Here is a 24,748-nt window from a genome sequence, read left to right as displayed (position 1 = left end):
ACTCGCCCCTCCATACTGATATCCAGTTATCGGCTGAGGATGACACGGCGATGGGACGGTAAAACTGGGCCTTCTGAGGCGTATTGAGACGGAGTTTATATAGCATGTAAAACATAGGAAAAAGTTTTTCCAGTTTTTTATAAACTTGTGCTTACGGAAGCTTTTCTTTTGACATTGACCATCGTTTCTGCTGAAGGCAGAATACCGGAATACTGATTAAAGCTCGTGGTTGAAACTATGTCCAGTTTAGAAACTGAACACAATGGTCTGTAGGCAGACGGATCTTTAGACTGGAATTTCATAAGTAATACAGGAATTAAAAGAATTCTGGAAGCTTCAATGAAATATATGACAACTTTGACCCAATCCAAAACAAGTGAGTACAGTTGTCCCGGTGTGGACCTTGTGTGGTACAAGCGGTCCATTTGAGAAAGAATTGAACAGTCAGAAACTCTAGATACATCAGAAAATCTGAACATATTTAAATAAACGAGAGTACGATATAGTCAGTATACCTAACGTACGGATAAACTAATGAAAAATCGATACTGTTCAATGCGCATCGATAGCTAACTGCCTCACTGGACAAATGATGTTATGTCTGAGCATGAGCAAAGGCACATTTACGGTCCTGGAAATTCTACAGGCATATTCATGCCTAGCTGCAAAATGCTGCTCTCACACTTGCCACACATACTTTTAGGTCGTTGCGTGAATGGCTATCAGAAAGTAACTTCAAACGAAGCTACTATAACAGTAGTCAATAGCAACAACGTGGAAGGACCAGCCATGAATGCCGTCGAACCAGAGCAACTCGCAGAAAGATGACTGCAAACAGTTAGGAAGAGAGAAGTTAGCGGCTGATTCGATAGGGCTCACATACATAACATGCGGCCCTCGCAGGCTCCAAATCGTACTGAACGAGATGTCCGTGACGTCCTCTCCCAGTGGGAGCCACAATGAAGTATTATTCGCGATCGCTCTGTATGGATAATATGGAACAGTCGCTAATGTCACCTTCTGACCGAGCGCGCCTTATGTGATTCGATTACAAACCTAAAATCCGATGCTTTCTTTCCTAGGGATGGTGCCTAACCATCTGCACCGAGTAAGTGGAACAAAGCAACAAAAAATCCTGTTAGTAGCACACAAGTAGTTGTCTTAAAAGTCTAGTAAAACCATTGTCCATTTTAAACAGTTTTTCCAGAAAAAATAGACAAGTAGAGACTGGACTTCGGCCCGTATTATACCTGTGTAAGCATTCTGCACAGAGAAACTGGGAAAAATCATTAAACAAGATCAAGACATTAAGGGATGCATGTCCCACACCCTTCCCCAGCACAGGTGCTCTCATGAAAGCAATCGATCCGCGTTATACACCGCTGCGCTTTTTGACCTCCCTAGTATGAGTCGCCAGCACAGATGATGGTGATGTTTGATTTGTGGGACGCTCAACTGCGCGGTCATCTGCATCCGTACAAAGTCCGAAATTTTACAGAGTCCAATTTAGCCACTGTCACTAATAATGATGAGGATGGTGGTCAAATGATGAGGACAACACAAATACCCAGTCCATGGACAGAGGAAATCCCCAACTGGTCCGGGAATCGAACCCGGGACCCCGCGATCCAGATGCAGCAACTCTAGGCATTAGAGCACGAGCTGCAGCCCCAACCCATATGCAATTACAGCCTGAGAACTTGATCCATTGTAGTTCGCCGATCGTCGACAATTTTCGAGTGACCTGTGCAGACGTTTCAGCAACTCAGATAACGTTAGGATGTACAGGAGATCTCCTGTCGCTGAACTAAGCGTTTTTCAGTTAACTTATCTCGAAGCAGAAAGTGAGGACAGCTGTACGAATTTATCGAGGACCCTTCCCACACTTCGCACGATCGATATTTGTTTCTCTCGACCAAAGGTTTAGCTCATCATAATTATCGGGTTTTACTCGATTATTTTTCAGTTCATTCGTAACTAAGTACAGTGCTATCTTTAGCTTTTTACATTTCATTCCGTATGCGAAATATATTGTCTATTCTGATATGCCTTCATTTTATTATGAAATAAAATCACCATGGAATACAACTTATGACTTCGTATTTAATTCGCATACATTGTGAGTTACTGACTGTTTACTGCCCTGCGCAGAAGACAGAGGCCCTTAACACGAAGAACATACTTTGGAAGCTGAGAAAAAAATTCTGGGCAGCATCACGAAAATCCCACGCAGAGTCATGACCCGCCAAGTGGGTGCCCCGGACGCTGTGGTTCATCGCACTTTGAAAGAGAATTGTCTCCGGCTTTACCACTTTCAATGCATGCAACCGTTAGAAGAGCCTTATATCCATCCGCAACGAGGATTCTCACAGTGGTTTTGTTGGAAAGTGCACTGCAGGATTTTGTAAGCATAATACTCATCATAGATGAAGCGTGTTTCACTCGCACTGGAATAACTAATTTCCATAACATGCACACATACTATTAGCCCCAAATAGTAACAACACATTTTGTTTTCCCAAAATGTATGGGGTGATATAATCGATGATTACATTATTGCGCCCCGTGTTTTACCTGAACGAATGACTTGTCACATCTACCGAACTTTCCTAGGGCTTACATTGTTATCACTTTTGTTACAAAATATTCCATTATCTGTGTATCATAACATGTGATTCCCATACTATGATCAAAGATTATGAAGATTTTTGAATATTCGAGTTCCAGGGCGATGGATAGGACGCTATGGTCCACGTCGACGGCCAGCACTCAGTCGTGATTTAAGTCCAGTGGAGTTTAACTTTTGGACCATATGAAGGAATTTATTTGTACTCATCAAGTAAATAAACAATGGACAAACTTACGCAGAGAATTTTCGATGTGGCCAGAACTTCCAAGACTCATGTGTATGTGTGAACTACTGCGATGAAATTGGATTCGCCGTAAATTCGGATCGAACATTTGTTGTAGTATTGCCGTAAGAAGAAAGAAAGTAATTTTGGTTTCATTTTCTTGACGGTACTGTTTTACTAAAGTAAAATAATCTCAATTCAATTTTGTGATACTGTTGTAAAAAGAGAAAAATATTGATTGTAGTTAATGCACAATGAATTACGTGGTATTTGGTTGATTTTCGTACAAGGCTGAAGATCCCTTCAGCCGCCACTTAGCTGCTCTGCCCCTCATGAAAGATAAATGTCAAACAAGTATATGTATTTGTAGTTCTGAGAAAAATTACTTCATACACATGAAAATTGAGTTTGTTACATAAGACTTAAAATTAACAGGCTCTGTCGGATACTTACCGTATGTCGTTGCTACGGTAACTGACACTGTAACAGAACCTTTATCATCACACCTGGTAGATACGTCTATACTTGAGTAGTTAAAGAGTGTCACATATTAATCACTTGATGTGGAGTGTCAGACATCTGTATAACACGTTTAAGATTCAGAACCCGTGGAATAAAGGCTAATTTGAAAGTTGACATTTCAACGAACAACTTTCACAGTTCTATAGTGCTAATGAACCTGTCTGATAAGTCTTATGTTGAAAAATTTTGGGCCTACTGAACTACGTTTTCGTAACCCGTACGTTACTATCGTTTCCGTGGAATATTTGCCGCAAAGTGAAGCGTACTGCCTTTTGTTAAGAACTTGATATTTTCGGGGCTTACATTGTGTTTTACGATCTTGAACCACATGCACATCACTGCGTATAACTCTGTGCATCCCTCCTACTACAGTTTCAGAGGACAAGAGTGAGGTGTACCTTTTCAGTCACACATACCGATCCGCCAAACCAGTATGATCTTGCATACAACGTAGTGGCGACTGGGACACGTGACGCGGTAACAAAACTATGTAAGCTGAGTAGATAAGGGCAGGGTTCACAATAGAGAGGTTGAAAATGGGGAAATTCATTCAGATAAACGAGTTTGATAAAGGGAAGTTATTATTACGCAGCCTTGTGAAGGAGTATCTCTAGAACGGCAAAGGTGGTCGAATGTTCATCTGCTATTGTCGTAACCATCTACGGAAAGAGGTATAAGGACAGTGAAATTACCATTATGCGCTAAATGGTTGGACGTCCACGACTCTTCACTGAACGAGGGGTTCGGGAGCATATCTGCTCTGAAAAGCAGGATGAATGCTGATCTGTGGCATCTCTACCTAAAGAGCCCAATACTGGTGCACGCAGAAGTGTTTCGGAGCACACCGTTCATCGTACATTGGTGAACAAGGAGCTCTGGAGCAAGCCACTCCTATGTGTTCATATGTTGACCCCAGGACATCGTCAGTTACGATTGCAGTGGGCACAGGACCATCGGCATTCGACCGCCGATCAGCGGAAACCTGTCGACTCTTAGGCTGAATAACATTTTTGCTGCTCTAGGTCAATGGTTGTCTCAACAAACACCATCATCGATGTGAACGGCTGCTCGAAACGTGCAACGCGCTACAGACGCAGACTGGTTGGAGCAGCATCATGTAACGTGAGACATTCTGCTACACTTGCCTGGGACCTGTGTAGGAGTAATCGAAGACACGCTGACAGCTGCGAACCATCTGATGTATTCTCCGTCGGCTACGTCATCTTTCAGCAACGTAATCGTCGGGTCTCGGAGCGAAAAACATGCTACAGTGGATTGAGCGGCATTGTAGTGAAATCAAGTTGATGTCTCAGTGACCCAGTTTGCCTGATGTAAATCCTATGGAATCCATCTGGGTCGGTATCTGAGTGCTCAGCGCGACAGAATGTCAATCCTAAGGGCCCTTGTTCGATTCCCGTCTAGGTTGGAGATTTTCTCCGCTCAGGGACTGGGTGTTGTGCTGTCCTAAACATGATCATTTCATTCCCATCGACGCGCAAGTCGCCAAAATTGCGTCAAATCGAAAGACTTGCACCCGGTGAACGGTCTACCCAACGGGAGGCCCGACATTTATCAGAATAGCTGTGAGTTGCGAAAGCATATCTCGACAGTTATGAGCTACGATAGGAGCCAGTTCTGTCTCGTATTCTGTGAAAGATATAACCATAAACCCGTCACAATCATGTGCATTGTTCGCTTACAGTTGTTTGATTGTCCTTCACTGCCGGATGCTGATATCGATATTGCTCGTTTGAGAATCAATGAGGAGGTCGAATGTTAGTATTATAGTATCGTCTTGCGTGTATAAATTTTTAAAGGTAGAATCTGAAACTTATTCTTATTGTCACCTGTGTTTAGTTTCAACGTCAGACCGATCCACGAGAGACTAAAGGAACGTTTTAATCCAATTTATTAATTTCACGTACAACCTGAAATTTTTAGAATTTCTTGACTGCCCAAATTATTGTAGAGTTCGTGCCTGACACGCTTCACAGAGGAATGAGTTGCTGTTAACTTTCCTTCTGTCAGCATCACTACAATGTCTCTTATAGCAAGAGTATAGCAGCCACAGTTTTCAAATCATTGTACTAACCCCACCACGGAATCAGTGTTGTTGTTCACGGTCTTTTATTAATTTACATGGAACTCACTTATCCACGGCGTGACGTTCATCGTCTCTCCACTTTGAGCATATTTTTTCTGAATTTACCAAATCTGTAATATATACTGCTATTTGTGTAAAATAGTTTGATTATGAATCTCTGTCATTTGGACCAAACACAAATACCGAGTTAGCTTTTTGGTCAGCTTTCTCCCTTTCGCAATCATTGTTCCTATGAAAACATCATTGTCGTTGATTTACCTCTCTTTGATGACAGTTTCGAAACGGACGGGTCTCTTGGTATGTGGTAAGTATAGGATATTATTTGCACTCATTGGTTGTCGGAAACGTTGTTAGAGGCAGCTGATGGACATGACTCTATACAGATGACGTACGCACAGTTTTCCAAGTCGTTAACGCACAAGATAAAGTTATCACCAACTGCTGACGTATGCTTGGGGTATTTCAGAGCTCATGTGACTGCAAAGGTGTCTCTAGAAACACACAATCATTAAGGTAAGTCAACTCAACTCCACGAACCACGGTGACACACGTGCTTATTTATTCTCAATCGGACCTCGCTAGAATTAATGCTTCTCCTCGTCGGAGCAAATATGTTTCACTTAATTCAAAACTCCCCCCCCCCCCCCCCCCCCAAGAATCATGGACCTTGCCGTTGGTGGGGAAGCTTGAGTGCCTCAGCGATACAGATAGCCGTACCGTGGGTGCAACCACAACGGAGGGGTATCTGTTGAGAGGCCAAACAAACGTGTGGTTCCTGAAGACGGGCAGCAGCCTTTTCAGTAGTTGCAGGGCAACAGTTTGGATGATTGACTGATCTGGCCTTGTAACACTAACCAAAACGGCCTTGCTGTGCTGGTACTGCGAACGGCTGAAAGCAAGGGGAAACTACAGCCGTAATTTTTCACGCGGGCATGCAGCTTTACTGTATGGTTAAATGATGATGGCGTCCTCTTGGGTAAAATATTCCGGAGGTAAAATAGTCCCCCATTCGGATCTCCGGGCGGGGACTATTCAGGAGGACGTCGTTATCAGGAGAAAGAAAACTGGTGTTCTACGGATTGGAGCGTGGAATGTCAGATCCCTTAATCGGGCAGGTAGGTTAGAAAATTTAAAAAGTGAAATGGATAGGTTGACGTTAGATATAGTAGGAATTAGTGAAGATCGCTGGCAGGAGGAACAAGACTTTTGGACAGGCGAATACAGGGTTATAAATACAAAATCAAACAGGGGTAATGCAGGAGTCGGTTTAATAATGAATAAAAAAATAGGAGTGCTGGTAAGCTACTACAAACAGCATAGTCAACGCATTATTGTGGCCAAGATAGACACGAAGCCCACGCCTACTACAGTAGTACAAGTTCACATGCCAACTAGATCTGCAGATGACGAAGAAATTGAAGAAATGTATGATGAAATAAAAGAAATTATTCAGATAATGAAGGGAGACGAAAATTTAATAGTCATGGGTGACTGGAATTCGGTAATAGGAAAAGGGATAGAAGGAATCGTAGTAGGTGAATATGGATTAGGACTAAGAAATGAAAGAGGAAGCCGCCTGATAAAATTTTGTACAGAGCACAACTTAATCATAGCTAACACTTGGTTCAAGAATCATAAAAGAAGGTTGTATACATGGAATAAGCCTGGAGATACTGACAGGTTTTAGATAGATTATATAATGGTAAGGAAGAGATTTAGGAACCATGTTTTAAATTGTAAGACATTTCCAGGGGCAGATGTGAACATTGACCACAATCTATTGGTTATGAACTGTAAATTAAAACTGAAGAAACTGCAAAAAGGTGGCAATTTAAGGAGATGGGACCTAGATAAACTGAAAGAACCAGAGGTTGTACAGAGTGTCAGGGAGAGCATAAGGGAACAATTGACAGGAATGGGGGAAAGAAATACAGAAGAAGAAGAATGGGTAGCTTTGAGAGATGAAGTAGTGAATACAGCAGAGGATCTAGTAGGTAAATAGACGAAAGCTAGTAGAAATCCTTGTGTAACAGAAGAAGTATTGAATTTAATTGATGAAAGGAGAAAATATAAAAATGCAGTAAATGAAGCAGGCAAAATGGAATACAAACGTCTGAAAAATGAGATCGACAGGATATGCAAAATGGGTAAGCAGGGATGGCTAGAGGACAAATGTAAGGATGTAGAGGCTTATCTCACTAGGGGTAAGATAGTTACTGCCTACAGGAAAATTAAAGACACCTTTGGAGAAAAGAGAACCACTTCTATGAATATCAAGAGCTCAGATGGAAACCCAGTTCTAAGCAAAGAAGGGCAAGCAGAAGGGTGGTAGGAGTATATAGAGAGTCTATACAAGGCCGATGTACTTGAGGACAATTTTATGGAAATGGAAGAGGATGTAGATGAGGATGAAATGGGAGATACGGTACTGCGTGAAGAGTTTGACAGAGCACTGAAATACCTGAGTCGAAACAAGGCCCCAGGAGTAGACAACATTCCATTAGAACTACTGACAGCCTTGGGAGAGCCAGTCTTGACAAAACTCTACCATCTGGTGAGCAAGATGTATGAAACAGGTGAAATACCCTCAGACTTCAGGAAGAATATAATAATTCCAATCCCAAAGAAATCAGGTGCTGAAATATGTGAAAATTACCGAACTATCAGTTTAATAAGTCACGGCTGCAAAATACTAACGCGAATTCTTTACAGACGAATGGAATAACTGGTAGAAGCCGATCTCGGGGAAGATTCCGTAGAAATATTGGAACAAGTGAGGCAAAACTGACCCTACGACTTATCTTAGAAGCTAGAAAGCTTTTGACAATGTTGACTGGAATACTATCCTTCAAATTCTGAAGGTGGCAGGGGTAAAATACAGGGAGCGAAAGGCTATTTACAATTTGTACAGAAAACAGATAGCAGTTATAAGAGTTGAGGGACGTGAAAGGGAAGCAGTGGTTGGGAAGGGAGTGAGACAGGGTTGTAGCCTATCCCCGATGTTATTCAATCTGTATATTGAGCAAGCAGTAAAGGAAACAAAAGAAAAATTCGGAGTAGGTATTAAAGTCCACGGATAAGAAATGAAAACGTTGAGCTTCACCGATGACACTGTAATTCTGTCAGAGACAGCAAAGGACTTGGAAGAGCAGTTGAACGGAATGGACTGTGTCTTGAAAGGAGGAATAAGATGAACATGAACAAAAGCAAAACGAGGATAATGGAATGTAGTCGAATTAAGTCGGGTGATTCTGAGGTAATTAGATTAGGAAATGAGACACTTAAAGTAGTAAAGGAGTTTTGCTATTTAGGGAGTAAAATAACCGATGATGGTCGAAGTACAGAGTATATAAAATGTAGACAGGCAATGGCAAGGAAAGCGTTCCTGAAGAAGTGAAATTTGTTAACATCGAGTATAGATTTAAGTATCAGGAAGTCGTTTCTGAAAGTATTTGAATGGAGCGTAGCCATGTATGGAAGTGAAACATGGACGATAACTAGTTTGGACAAGAAGAGAATAGAAGCTTTCGAAATGTGGTGCTACATATGAATGCTGAAGATTAGATGGGTAGATCATATAACTAATGAGGAGGTATTGAATAGGATTGGGGAGAAGAGAAGTTTGTGGCGCAACTTGACTAGAAGAAGGGATCGGTTGGTAGGACATGTTCTGAGGCTTCAAGGGATCACCAATTTAGTATTGGAGGGCAGCGTGGAGAGTAAAAATGGTAGAGGGAGACCAAGAGATGAATACACTATACAGATTCAGAAGGATTTACATTGCAGTAGGTACTGGGAGATGACGAAGCTTGCACAGGATAGAGTACGATGGAGAGCTGCATCATACCAGTCTCAGGACTGAAGACCACAACAACAATTCAAATCTTTCTTGTTGTAGCTCTGCAATATCTTATAAAATACTTAAAAATCTAAAATACTAATACAAATCGACGTTCCATCATTGTTGCAGTGGTCGTCCTCAGGAAAAGGAAGACTAATTTGCTGATGAGCAGGTGCTTCATTGTAAGAATAACGGTGTTATTAGACTGCCGACAATGCATATTTAATACATTACACAAGTGCATTGGTGGGTGTTACAAGAGAGACACAGAGAGTGAGATAAGGTATTTCTGGCAGTTAGTAACTCGCAACGAATCAACGAGAAGCGTCTGCAAGCCCTGTTTTAATTGTGGTAGTTGAGCAGAAACGGCGCCAGCTGCTCATATGCCCCGCGGCCACGAGAGTATTTGATTTCTGAGAGCCAGGACGGAGGGACGCCGAATCAGTTTTTCATGTTGATGTGGTCAGCCTCATTAAGGATTTCGATTACCTCTTCTGTTTTGAGTGCCTTCCGGTTTCCTCAGTGAAGGCGGCGCCTCACGCACTATTTCGTGTACGAGAGCGTCGTTGGCAACATTTGCTGTATCCTTAGTGGTCCGTACGAAATCCTGAATTGTGTGAACACTCTGGTAAACTTCTTTGATGCATCTTGCCTACCCGACCGCTGATGCCCTTGACGTAACGTAAGTGCACCAGCAGTAGGTGATCCATTTGTTTAGTATCTCTTCTTGCTGTTTTATTGTATCCGTGGCTTCGGAAAGTTTTAATTACCTTTTTTAAGTTTTTATTTGGTACAGTGTTCATCACTCATGCGGAGGGCTCGAGGGGTCAGCGTGTGATAGAGTGAAAACCTCTGGGCCGGGTGGTGGCGGGTAGGTTTCCTGTAGGCATTTTGTCCCACATTTCCATTGGAAGTTCTCCAGGATTTCGCGAACAGGAATGGAACGGCACACTCACTTTTGGTTCAAGAGTGAACTGGATCTTCTCAGGAAAGCTGTTAATATGTTGAGGCAGCCCTGCTTGTTCAAGTAAATAAAGGACGTGTCATCCACATATAGAAGCCAACAGCGTTTGTGGAACCGCGCGGAGCTGTGGCCGAGCAGTTCTAGGCACTTTAGTGCCGAACCGCGCTGCTTCTGCGGTCGCAGGTTCTAATCCTGCCTCGTGCGTGGATGAGTGTGAAATATGAGATCTGAAGATGGTTCTGAATGAATCGAAACCGGTCATATGAACAAAAAAATTTGCAATCAAGACGGATTATTAGTAATACCTACGCATACGATTCTATGCGTCCTATTTCGGGTCGTAATTAAGTAATATACACTTCTTCAGATTGCAGCTATGTGCGTCGGCCCCGTTAAAGATAGGCTTGAGGGGTCAGCTTTCGTTATGGATCTTTGGCGGCTTAGAAACTGTTGGAGACATTGCGACTATGGTGATGAGTCTACTACTGAATCATGAACTTTGCTGGAGTGCTGGATTAAGGTTCGCGTCTACTTACAAATCTTAGCCGTTCGATCACTCCCACAATCCGATAGATAATTGCTCCAGATAACAACGTCCCCTTATGGAACACACAAGAAATTTTGCTTCGTAATAGCTCCCGAAGTATGAAGACACACCATGTTGCACTGCATGAGTTATAGTTAAGTACGGCATTACGATTAGATGGTAAAAGAAATGGACTTAACTATTTAACAGACAATAGCGCGGAATTTTTGTCCTTCATGCATTGTCCATAATGCATTTGTTTACTTTGAAGAGACGTTAGTGCAGCTCATGAGGCTTTGTTTCTCTGTAGACGTCACCAAAGTTCCGAAAATGAGTCATGCCGCGGCGTATAAATTTATGGGGAGAGCAAGTCATTTGTACAAGTGTTAGTGACACGCTAAAATGGTTAAAAACGTGGACGACTTTGACAATGCACGCAGCCACATCTTTTCTTGTGTATCTCAGTGAAAAATTCAAAGTAAACTAATGCTTTATGGATATTGCATGTAGGACAAGGGGTCTCTGTACTCGATGTGAAAGAACTAAGGCCAATTCTTTTACAGTGTTTGTGTAATGCCGATCACACTCTCACTTAGCAGGCTGTACTTAGCCTAATGAAATTAGAAGAAAACTTTCGACAATCAATTAAAATGAGAAAACGAGAACAAACTCCCTTGTTCGCATACATAGAGTTACTGCTGTCACTAATTCCTTACTGAACGAGGTGGTGAGGTGGCGCAGTGGCTATCACACTGGACTCGCATTCGGGAGGAGGACGGTTCATCCCGCGTCCGGCCATCCTGATTTAGGTTTTCCATACATCACTCCAGGCATATGCCGGAATGATTCCTCTGAAAGTACACGGCCGACTTCCTTCCCCGTCTTTCTCTAATCCGATGAAACCGAGGACCTCGCTGTCTGGTCTCCTCCAACCAAACAACCCAACCCCAATCCAACTAATTCCTTCAAAGCAATATCCCCTCTAAGGTTCAGGACTGACTTGCTACTTTAGCATCAGAGAAGGATAAAAGAAGATGTGGAGCACCCCTAAACTTGTGAAGGATTGCCATACGGGAAGCCTCAGCTAATAAGAATGAGGCATTCAGCTTTTGCAGAATTCTTGAATGACCATGAGCCAGCTGAGAGGGGAAACGTGCAGATAACACTGAGATGTGACGAATACATCAGAATCTCCTGTACAGGTGTGGAGAGATGGAGTAACATGTACTGAAGAGAATCACATAATATATATCATAAGAAATGGTAGATGCGCCCACTTCTGAGTATGTAATCTCGGCTGGACGCGTGCAGGGATGGGTAAGGGTGTCATAAAGATATTGAATCCTCTGCTGAGGTAAGCTGCCCCAAAGTTATTGCAACTGCCTTTGATGTCCTGTACACTGAGTCTGGGACGAAATGGTTCCAATGGCTCTGAGCACTATGGGACTCAACTGCTATGGTAATCAGTCCCCTAGAACTTAGAAATACTTAAACCTAACTAACCTAGGGACATCACACACATCCATGCCCGAGGCAGGATTCGAACCTGCGACCGTAGCAGTCACACGGTTCCGGACTGCGCGCCTAGAACCGCGAGACCACCGCGGCCGGCTAGTCTGGGATGAAAATGGCGTGCGAGCTCGACCCACAGATGTTGTGTCGGGGAAACATCTTTAAATTTTGCTGGCCGCGGGAGCACCTTATATCAAGCAGAAAGTTCATAGTCATCCTTATGAGGCCGGCCGCGGTGGTCTCGCGGTTCTAGGCGCGCAGTCCGGAACCGTGGGACTGCTACGGTCGCAGGTTCGAATCCTGCCTCGGGCATGGATGTGTGTGATGTCCTTAGGTTAGTTAGGTTTAAGTAGTTCTAAGTTCTAGGGGACTGATAACCACAGCAGTTGAGTCCCATAGTGCTCAGAGCCATTTGAACCATTTCATCCTTGTGACAGGTGAATAAGCGTTGTTCTGTTGAAAAATGTCTCCAAGATACATCGCTTGGCGGTTCACACTTGAGTATGTTCGTGACAAACACCTGTGCCTTAGAGCCACTATCAGTCGTGACCTAGAGTCATATCATTTGGATCGCCACGGAGTGACCCAAGGATTAACACAGCTTTGCCTCTCCATAACATTGGAAGACTGAAACTTCTTCCCAGGTCACCGCAATCCTCTCAGGATTAGTGTGGAAAGGGGATACATCACTGATCAAAACACGACGCCATTCATCAGCATGTCCGTACATCCCCATCGCGCGATTAATCCAAACACAGCCATCTGCCTAGTAGTGTTATCTCTGGCCTACGTACCAATGGTGCGGCATGACACGGAATATTGCATGAAGTCTGCTACTCGTTATCGGTGGTGCATACTGGAACGGGTTACATTGTGCTCAGTATACAATATTCTGGTCTTGTGGTTTGACGTGCTCGATCAGGATCTTCAGAACGACTGTGCCAGCCCTCGCATTCTAACATGAGGCCACTGATACAACAAACTGCTCGACAAATCTGGATATCGTATCATTTAACCAGGCTGTCAACTGTAAACTCGCAAAATGGCTCTTTCAAACAAAACACTATGTCTCTCACAAGTATGCGTCACATCCGTGTACTTCACAGAGATTACTCAACATCTGACGCTATTGACGTCCCTAAGAGGTCTGGTAACAACACCAACAACACTAGTGCACCTCTGGTGGACATTTTACTTGCTGCAGAGTGTTTCAGCTGTAATCATTCTCGTATGCGTCCATGGTTCGTACGTGAACAATGTTACGTTGATATCCAGCCGTGTCTGCTGGATGCTTCAATTTTATGACAGGCATTTTACGAACAGTGCATTTTGCGAGGACAGCGTTTATAGTGCGTTTAAAATACACTCCTGGAAATGGAAAAAAGAACACATTGACACCGGTGTGTCAGACCCACCATACTTGCTCCGGACACTGCGAGAGGGCTGTACAAGCAATGATCACACGCACGGCACAGCGGACACACCAGGAACCGCGGTGTTGGCCGTCGAATGGCGCTAGCTGCGCAGCATTTGTGCACCGCCGCCGTCAGTGTCAGCCAGTTTGCCGTGGCATACGGAGCTCCATCGCAGTCTTTAACACTGGTAGCATGCCGCGACAGCGTGGACGTGAACCGTATGTGCAGTTGACGGACTTTGAGCGAGGGCGTATAGTGGGCATGCGGGAGGCCGGGTGGACGTACCGCCGAATTGCTCAACACGTGGGGCATGAGGTCTCCACAGTACATCGATGTTGTCGCCAGTGGTCGGCGGAAGGTGCACGTGCCCGTCGACCTGGGACCGGACCGCAGCGACGCACGGATGCACGCCAAGACCATAGGATCCTACGCAGTGCCGTAGGGGACCGCTCCGCCACTTCCCAGCAAATTAGGGACACTGTTGCTCCTGGGGTATCGGCGAGGACCATTCGCAACCGTCTCCATGAAGCTGGGCTACGGTCCCGCACACCGTTAGGCCGTCTTCCGTTCACGCCCCAACATCGTGCAGCCCGCCTCCAGTGGTGTCGCGACAGGCGTGAATGGAGGGACGAATGGAGACGTGTCGTCTTCAGCGATGAGAGTCGCTTCTGCCTTGGTGCCAATGATGGTCGTATGCGTGTTTGGCGCCGTGCAGGTGAGCGCCACAATCAGGACTGCATACGACCGAGGCACACAGGGCCAACACCCGGCATCATGGTGTGGGGAGCGATCTCCTACACTGGCCGTACACCACTGGTGATCGTCGAGGGGACACTGAATAGTGCACGGTACATCCAAACCGTCATCGAACCCATCGTTCTACCATTCCTAGACCGGCAAGGGAACTTGCTGTTCCAACAGGACAATGCACGTCCGCATATATCCCGTGCCACCCAACGTGCTCTAGAAGGTGTAAGTCAACTACCCTGGCCAGCAAGATCTCCGGATCTGTTCCCCATTGAGCATGTTTGGGACTGGATGAAGCGTCGTCTCACGCGGTCTGCACGTCCAGCACGAACGCTGGTCCAACTGAGGCGCCAGGTGGAAATGGCATGGCAATCCGTTCCACAGGACTACATCCAGCATCTCTACGATCGTCTCCATGGGAGAATAGCAGCCTGCATTGCTGCGAAAGGTGGATATACACTGTACTAGTGCCGACATTGTGCATGCTCTGTTGCCTGTGTCTATGTGCCTGTGGTTCTGTCAGTGTGATCATGTGATGTATCTGACCCCAGGAATGTGTCAATAAAGTTTCCCCTTCCTGGGACAATGAATTCACGGTGTTCTTATTTCAATTTCCAGGAGTGTAAGTTACGACTTTTGACAGTTCAGTACGGAGGTATTGGAGAGGAGAGTAGTTGCCAGTGTGCTGGACGCGTCAGCATGCGACCACAATAGAATTCTAGGCCTACTCGGGGCGGAATCTGGCAGACTCACTTTACTGCCTGAACAGCAAGCCGCCCGGTCTGTAATCTTTAGCACCTTATAGCTGAATTCGTCACATGCATGATGAATCGCCAATCGTTTCGTAAATGGTCGTAGGTACTGTGATGTTTTGATTGTATGTAACTTCTCATTTTGCAGTAAAAAATATGTATCGCTTGGGATTTGTGTTTGGTACGTGTTAGGCTACATGTAGCTGGTATTAAATGTAGATAATACCCTGAAGTAGTCTTTAAACTTGGAACGGTATCGCTGCCTGTTTTAAGTCTCGAGAAAATGGAATTTGTGTAAAGCTCTCCGTCACGAACTCGTGCGTGAGTGAAAAAACTAGGATGAAATATTCATAAATTCCTCGTCTCTCATACATGATATGAGATATCGAAACGAGATTTTTGGCAAACGATAGCGCGGCAATACGAGAATATTTTGCCATATGATTAATATGCGAAACTTCCTTAACTACAAGGATGTTCAAGCGACTAAAGTTTTTTTCACGGAAATAATGTAATTATTGAGGACCATAGATAGCTGATGCAACGAGAACTGCTGTATGCCTCCTAACAATAGACGTGAAGAAGTTAAAAGTTTATTTTTTTTTTTACTCAGAACGGGCTAAATCATAAATTATTGACCTTACTTGTACTGAGTTCTTAGTTTAATAATATACTGTTTTTGAATTCTGTCATAACTTCACCTGCGTTAGAACGTTAGATGAATGTTTCTAAACTCTGCTATGTTTTGACAAAAGAAGCAGATTTCAAAATACAAAAAATGTTACGTATTTGTCAAGCCTCGTCACAGTCTATGTATCAGTGTCTTCTCAACTACGTTGTGGAATGGCCGACAACTCGAGACCACTCCTGTTGTGTAACATCTGCAGTGGCTTCTTTTGTCAGCATTTCAGCCTCAGTGAGTGTAAACTTCTTGTGTTTTGCCACATTACTTTTCACCTAGGTTTACATATTCTCGGTCGGATTTAAATGAGGATCATACGTAGGAAGCTTGATTAAAATATGCCCTTTGTCATTATCCAGTTCGTCGACCTGGTATAATGAAGTGTTGGCTTGTACAGCACTACACGTTCCATTAACTTCGCCATATACGTGCTAGGCTCAACTTTATCTTAAGGAATATTTCATTGTATCCAGATCAAAATAATACAATTTCAATGTATTGTTGAACCGGCGCGAAACATCCGCTTTCCTGCACTGTATTGTTTGAGCTTTGTGCAGCACAACAGAGTGGTTTGGAGTTTTGTCCATTGCTACATTCCGAGGAATGTTTGGCAGCTGAGCCAACATGCTTACGCGTCTTTTTCAGTTCCTTAACACTGACAAGCAAGGATCTAGGAAATGCTTAAGAGTTGCTCGGGATAAGAAGCAAATACGTCGCGATGTATCGTTATTCAAATGCAGACATACTGAATAGTTTGACGGCACAAATAGGGCTACTACTGAGAGTAAACTATTTGGAGACTAAATTTTGACTCAAAATTAAGGAGTTGTAATTCTAAGCGGTAATTTCTACGACGAGAGGAGCAAATCGAAAGAGTGTTGAAAAATGGTTCAAATGGCTCTGAGCACTATGGGACTTAACATCTATGGTCATCAGTCCCCCTAGAACTTAGAACTTCTTAAACCTAACTAACCTAAGGACAGCACACAACACCCAGTCATCACGAGGCAGAGAAAATCCCTAACCCCGCCGGGAATCGAACCCGGGAACCCGGGCGTGGGAAGCAAGAACGCTACCGCACAACCACGAGCTGCGGACCGAAAGAGTGTGTCGCAATTCTTGATACGTACATGTGATTCCGAATTTGCTAAATTACTTCACATATTAGGTTGGCATTACACCTGAACGAATAGAAATTTAAGATGGACAGGAACGTTGCCAAGTATCTCCCGAAATTTTAAACACGTATCACTGCAGTTACTGATGCTGACTACAACACTTACTGAAATTTTAAACATATACCACCGCAGATACTGACACTGATGTTAGATTTATATGGCTTTATACAACAATCTGCATAATACTGACAGACGTGTGAGACAAAATGCGAAGTTTAGTTCTAGTAGAGCAGTTGCTGGTCATTTACTGTAACGCCTTTTAAACTGATACGTAGGAGGGTAATTTTATTTCTTATTCGTATAACACGTCAGTTTCAGTGTTTCAATTGGAATAACGGAGTCTTTTAAAATGATCAGGGCAAACCTATTTCTTTCTAGTGCTTGGAGAGCCAATGGAGGTAAAGCTTGCAACTTATTTGTCATCAGCCTTTGAATCTTTCTTCATATCAGTATTTATATTTACGCATTATAATACAATTATATAAGTAATAAACAAGTACCAATACATTATTGTAAGTCTATAGACGTGTTGTTCGCCTACAGGAAAACGAGGAAATTGACACGCACAGAAGGAACCACAAAGTCGCGCCAGCATTTGAGGAAGTGCTAGACTCCATCGGGTCCAGAGGAATATTTCAGACGAGGCTCAACATTGTTTTCAACTGCGTCGGCCCATGTCTCAATATGTTGAGTGTAAATGTTTTCTTTCTAGCAATGCAGACGCCTGACCACTGGTGCCACGTTCCTGGCAGGGAACGTACCAATCTGTCGCTGGAAGAGTGGAAGAATTTTACAATTCCTAGGTGAGATTCACTTCAAAATGTCCGTCATAGCATTACAAACACCTTATATATCATACTCTGTACTGCAACAGTAAAGGAATCTTAATGTGCCATTCTTTCTGAGAGTCCCAATCATTTCTCTCCTTCCTAAAACATACAGCTCTCATTTCTGTCTCTTTCTTGTTTCTGATAACTCCATCTATTTCCCCAAGTCGCCACTTACACAGATCAGACTGCACATACTCATATTTTACATATCCCAATTACCCTGGATAGCCGGCCGCGGTGGCCGTGCGGTTCTAGCGCTGCAGTCCGGAACCGCGGGGCTGCTACGGTCGCAGGTTCGAATCCTGCCTCGGGCATGGATGTGTGTGATGTCCTTAGGTTAGTTAGGTTTAAGTAGTTCTAAGTTCTAGGGGACTGATGACCTAAGATGTTAAGTCCTATAGTGCTCAGAGCCATTTTTACCCTGGATAAAGAGGGGAAACTGGTTAGCATTCTGATTATGATCACTCTCTCCACGTCAACTGTCATATCAAAACTCCTGTAATAAGCTTTGAAACTTTTCGAGATTATCTTTACGACCTCCAGCAAGAATTGTTTGAAGCAGCCACATTAACGGGATTTCATAACAAAAATGCGAATCAGTTCAGTAGTACTATAGGAATTGCACCTCAAAATAATACACCCATAAAAGTGAGCAGGATTTGTAAAGCTAGATTGGCTATAATATTTCATAATTAGTCTACTGTGCTTTTCATCATCTTATTCTGCTTTACACCAGCAAGCTTGAATAAATATATGTTCAAATTCTTCAGGTGTTTCACACGTATGAGGTGAGGCACACTTCTGCAACACATTTCACCATCCAAATAACAGCATACAAATTCAACCTTATAACTACAAGACCTCTTTGTAGAAGATCAGATTGCTGAAATCAAGTCTGAGGATGAATGCCGTTTGTTGAATTTTTAAATACTTGAACCTTTTTGAGGGATTGGACAGTTACCAAAACGTGATAATTCCTCAATAATGTAAAGACCACCACCATTAACCTAAAATGTGCATTTAACTTCTTCCGTAATGTCTAACCATCCTTCTCAATACTTACCATAATCTCTTCGAAAAGCCCAGTAGTAACGTAGCATTACTTGAAACTGGTGCATGGATTTAAGTAACCTCCTCCTGAGCAGTTACCACCTCTAGCATTTCTGAGAATGTTTTATTCGTCTCATATTTTTCCCTTAAATGTTGAAAATTATTTTGTAAATTGATTACCTCATTAAAAAAACTGACGTTTGCCTCTCTCACCAGTAGTAAATTTCTCTTCAACAGTAGGCAGTCTGTTATAAGACTCCCCATTTAACTCTCCACGTAACTGTATACACATTTCAGTCAGATTCCCCCTTAACGACTTCGCTAGTAGACTTTAGGCTCTGTGTCTGCACTTGTCTTGCACTAACATTGGATTACTGCTCCTATGAAAAACTTTCGCCCGGTTTCTCCAACTTTCATGTACATGCTTTTTGTTACACTCGCTTTTCTTTTGTAAATCCTTAATAGACTAATTATAACCATTTATTAATTTTACAAATTACGCTTCTTGATATGCTATGAGGGACTTTAAGAATGAAAGAGCATGAGTATCTCTTGGGATATTCTTTAGTTGCATGTCACAGTCCTGCTGTCTCCCCTGAGAATAAGTTAAATTTGTACTAATAGAAATTAATGTTCCAGACTAAGACATAGAGGTAGAAGTCAGCTGATCCTGTTACACGTGTAGTGGTCTAATAACGGAATAATGATGTCACCCAGTTTCATTGTATATGCTTCAATGTAACCATTGCAAACGATGTTTCTCGAAAACCTGCTACTGTGTCAATAATGCTTCACATTACTATCCTGCAGGATTATGCTTGTTGCATGGGGGCTTAATTAAATACAATGCAAATAATTTTAATTTTAGTAGCTGACTGTCCGATTACGAAGTCTCGTAACCGGTTGGCCCTGACTAGTATTAGTACGCAATCTAACTGCACAGAATAACAACAAAGAATGAAAGGAAATTTCCGTTACCCAATTAATTAATTAAGTCCCCAGCAACTATAAAAGCTACGAAACAAAAACTACGAACAACAAGCACAAGTGTAACTGTTCTGTGTGTGGAAGTGTGATTCAAAGTACACATCTGGCACGGTTCTTCCTCAATAAGACAGGATATTTTAAATACCATTTACACTGAATTAATTAAATAAAACTGAAATACTATAATTGCACATAGAAACCCGAATTACAGTCTAATACATGAACACAAGCCAGATGCTTTGTTGACTGAACCTGTGACCAAGAGGCATTGTTAGTTAGGAAATTAAAAAAAATAAAAAAAAAATGTTTTTTACCTTCATATATATTGACTAAAAATACACTCTGATCATTACAACATCTCCATTCGAACAACATCTGCTGTCTAGCTCATCAAAACAACTGCACACGACATGGCCTCAAATAGTACCGCTATCAACATCCTCTCAGCAAGGCACTAACCACCACAACTTCTGAACAAGCACTGCCAGTGGAGGCGGCGGAATAAAACTCTTTGGCGCAATCTGTGTCGCTGTGACTCAGTGTAGCCACCTTTCATTGTTTCTTCCACATTTAGTTATTTATTTACGAGGGTTGAAAGAAAAGTAATGCCTCCACCTTCGTTAAATGGGTATGGGTGGGAATATTTCAATAAATCAAACGCAGAAATAACCCTTAGAATGTGGTCTTTTATTACCAATATTCACTTTTCCACATAATCAGCAGCTAATTGACTACATTTCTGCCAACGGTAAACAAGTTTCCTGAAGCCGTCACGGAAGAATTCGACACTCTGTTTCCGCAACCACAGTCTCACAGTTCTCTCAGCGTCTTCATCAGAAGCGTAATGATGTTCCCGCAGATCGTCTTTCATTATCAGGAGCAGATGGAAGTGAGACAGTGCTACTGGACTGTGTGGAGGATGCCGTACAGTGTAAGATTCAGTTTTAGAAATTCTGCTGTGGTTGCACGTGAAGTATGTGGTTTGGCATTGTCGTGCATTAGTGTGACCCACACGTTCTTGTGAAATGCCGATTGTGCTTCCAGTTTCTCTATGAGTGATACGACGATCGTCCTCAATCAATCTGTCAACATTTTGCTTGTGAAACTTTGTGGTTGCTGTCACAGGACGTCCAACACTTTATTTGTCACGCAGGTCAGATGTTGTCGCCTCAAGATCTTTAAACTTACTCGCCCAACAACGCACAGTACTCACATCAACACAATCAGCATAAACTGCTTTCATTCTCAGATAAATCTCCTTTGCGGTGGCACCTTCTGCTGTCAAGAATTCAATGACTGCACGTCGCTTAAATTGCATTGACCGACCATCTGCGCTGGGTACCATACTGCAACAACACAACCGTTCAATGCTAAGGCTTCATGACCACTGGAGCTGTAGAGAAGTGGCCACGTAACATACCATTACCTGCCACATACAAATACCGCCAACTGTTGAATAGTTACGAAGATGTAGGCATTACTTTTCAGTCGACCCTCGTATTTCATACTTTCATTTCATTAACTTCTTCTTCCGTATGAAAGTTTGCTGAATACCTGTTGTGAGATGTGGGAATGAGAGCGACGGTGCACTGATGTTCCCGACTGGCTTCAGCGGGCTAACCTGAAATTTGAGTTACCCACACCAATGTCTCACAATAACTACTACTACTATTTATTAATAATATTACTATAATTTTGAAGAAGGGTATTTATGCCAACAACTGACCAATTGTATGATTTTTCTCTAACGGTTTCATTGTTACAACCGTGTTCCTTCGAAAAAAACGGTTCATGAGTGGAACAAAATGAAAAATATACATGACTGATCCATTACTCTAATTGTCATACTGCACAGAGGTTTTATATCGAATGTGTTTAGACAGACCCTTACGATATTTACGTAAATTCTACTGTAGAATGGGTGATATTTGACAAAAATGTATTTTTGACCCATTGATACACACTGTTTCTCTCGTATGAAGATACTTGTAATAACTGTAGGTAGAGGATAAATGTACAATTGTGCAGCTGATGGCACAATTTTTTTAAATTAACAGCCATAGACAGTCACCTACAAAATATTTAATGTCATAATTATGTTACTTCTACTAAGTACTACTTCCTGCAGGAATGTAACATCGTAATTATGACCATTTAAGAACTTTCTCTAAGATTTATCATTTGGATGAGGTGGTAATAACCGAGACATGATCGCAAAAACTGTATCCATCTTTATATATGAATTGATTTGTTAGGCAGGGACTAAAATTGCAGTTCCGAAGGGAGCAATGTTTTGCTCCGCAGCCGCTTGTATCATCTCATTGAATTTTTTTGACATACAAAACAAAAAGATATTATGATTTCATCATACTCTCCCTTTTATGTTTTCTGAAGTTCGGTACAGATGTTTGCATTTCGTTCCTCAGCTATCAAGCTTTTTTCGTGGTCTGTTTTGAATGCGGTAGTGTTGCTGTTTTGTAATTTGCAGTGAAAGGGTTGAAGGCTGTTTTCTTATTGCCTCCATCTTCGAAAGATTTTTACAGTATGGTGATTACATATGTCGTCATGGCATTTGTTTCTTGCATTTTCAAAAGAGCATGTTTTAATATTTCTGAAATTTTCTTCGCTCTCATGAACGCTTGCTTCTACTTTCGTACGCGCATTCTCATGCGCCCCTTCACGTGCATCTTCACTGATACCAAGCTCATCGATTAATTGACTGTAAGAATTATCGCACTCCGTTCCACTCCCTGGCTCCTCGGTGATAATTTCTTTCACATCTTCATTCACATTTCTCCCCCTACCAGGCTGTGATGTATGTAATGTGGGGTCAGTCAACTTACACAACAGCTGCATATGTCGTTGCTCCTGGTTAACTATGTTAAATAGGTAATTGTACAAGATGACTATATTCGCCATTTTTCCTCAGATAATCATCAGTATTGCATACGGAGTATGTAGGGTGTTGGTTTACACGCACAAAATACGCCATATTAGTGCATACAGTCACATTAAGAGGGAATGTACTTTTGTAATTCTACTTTAGCTATTCTACTGCCACTGAACTTCTTCTCTGACGCCGTAAACCTTCTCATTTAATCTATGCACTTGCCTGGTCTTTGCAAGCGACACTTCGAGCAATAAATTACTGACAGAATGACTACAATAAATTACAGACTTTGGCTGGTCGCAAGTCGTATGTTAGTAATACTGTGCTAACAGAACCATCAGTATGATTACATTTTGAATAATCATTCGTGTTCCTTATTATTGCCTCAAACGCTTAGTTCTCTGTACATTTAGTATAGACACAGTTCGCAACACATTTCATTTTAGGAACTGTCACTTCATTATTAAGCAGCTTTACATCATATAACACCAATTTCATAACAGGGAGGCGAGTGGGCTCTCCTTTAGAAACAAAATTTTTAAGTTTTTCTCCTCGATGAAAACATGTTACTTACAGTTCAGGTGACATTTCACATCAACCTAAATAACATTCCGCAGTAAACAAGTGCTCGAATTCACAAAACCACTTCTCTATCACTCGTAGAAAAACTTCGCTCTCTGTGAAACGAAAATGATAAATAGTCATTTATTCTGTACATCACTGTTTGAAGCTACGTCAAAATTTACAGAAAATGAATAAACATGAGGTCAGTACATATGGCACTATATTGATATGTTATATACAGGGTGGTCCATTGACAGTGAGCGGGCCAAATATGTCACGAAATAAGCATCAAACGGAAAAAAACTACAAAGAACGAAACTCTTCTAGCTTGAAGGGGGGAACAAAATGACCCTATGGTTGGCCAGCTAGATGGTGCTGCCATAGGTCACACGGAAATCAGCTGCGTTTCTTTTTTAAATAGGAACCCCCATTTCAATAAATATTCGTGTAGTACGTAAAGATATATGAATGTTTTAGTTGGACCACTTTTTTCGCTTTGTGACAGATGGCGCTGTAATAGTCACAAACGTATAACTACGTGGTATCACGTAACATTCCGCCAGTGCGGTTGATATCTGCTTCGTGATACATTACCCGTGTTAAAATGGACCATTTACCAATTGCGGGAAAGGTCGATATCGTGTTGATGTATAGCTATTGCGATCAAAATGCCCAACGGGCGTGTGCTTTGTATGCTGTTCTGTATCCTGGACGACATCATCCAAGGTCCGGACCGTTCGCCGTACAGTTACGTTATTTAAGGAAACAGGAAGTGTTCAGCCACACGTGAAACGTCAACCACGACCTGCAACACATGATGATGCCCAAGTAGGTGTTTTAGCTGCTGTCGCGGCTAATCCGCACATCAGTCGCAGACAAATTGCGCAAGAATCGGGCATCTCAAAAACGTCGCTGTCGAGAATGCTAAATCAACATCGATTGCACCCGTACGATGTTTCTATGCACCAGGAATTGCATGGCGACGACTTCGAACGTCGTGTACAGTTCTACCACTGGGCACAAGAGATAATACGGGACGATGACATTATTTGCACGCGTTCTATTTAGCGACGAAGGGTCGTTCACCAACAGCGCTAACGTAAGCCGGCACAATATGCACTATTGGACAACGGAAAATCCGCGATGGCTGCGTCAAGTGGCACATCACCGACCTTGGCGGGTTAATGTACGGTGCGGCGTTATGGGAGGAAGGATATTTGGTCCCCATTTTATCGATGGCAATCTAAATGGTGCAATGTATGCTGTATGCTGATGTTCTACCGATGTTACTACAAGATGTTTCACTGCATGACAGAATGGCAATGTACTTCC

General features: G+C 42.6%; 1 protein-coding gene across 1 annotated transcript in view; it reads left to right on the top strand.

Annotated features, from left to right (window-relative positions):
• LOC126252179 (solute carrier family 22 member 7-like) overlaps positions 1 to 24,748 on the top strand; it is a gene marked incomplete at its 5' end in the record, with an annotated part of 157,856 nt that overhangs the window by 2,910 nt on the left and 130,198 nt on the right. Inside the window, one exon of the mRNA XM_049953049.1 lies at positions 17,808 to 17,898. Coding sequence (XP_049809006.1) covers positions 17,808 to 17,898 — 91 coding nt within the window. The remainder of the gene's footprint in view (positions 1 to 17,807; positions 17,899 to 24,748) is intronic.

This window comes from Schistocerca nitens, chromosome 4 (genome assembly GCF_023898315.1).
Source record: "Schistocerca nitens isolate TAMUIC-IGC-003100 chromosome 4, iqSchNite1.1, whole genome shotgun sequence".
NCBI lineage: Eukaryota > Metazoa > Arthropoda > Insecta > Orthoptera > Acrididae > Schistocerca > Schistocerca nitens.
Note: the sequence above shows the minus strand (reverse complement) of the source record. Positions and strands in the feature narration are given on the sequence as shown.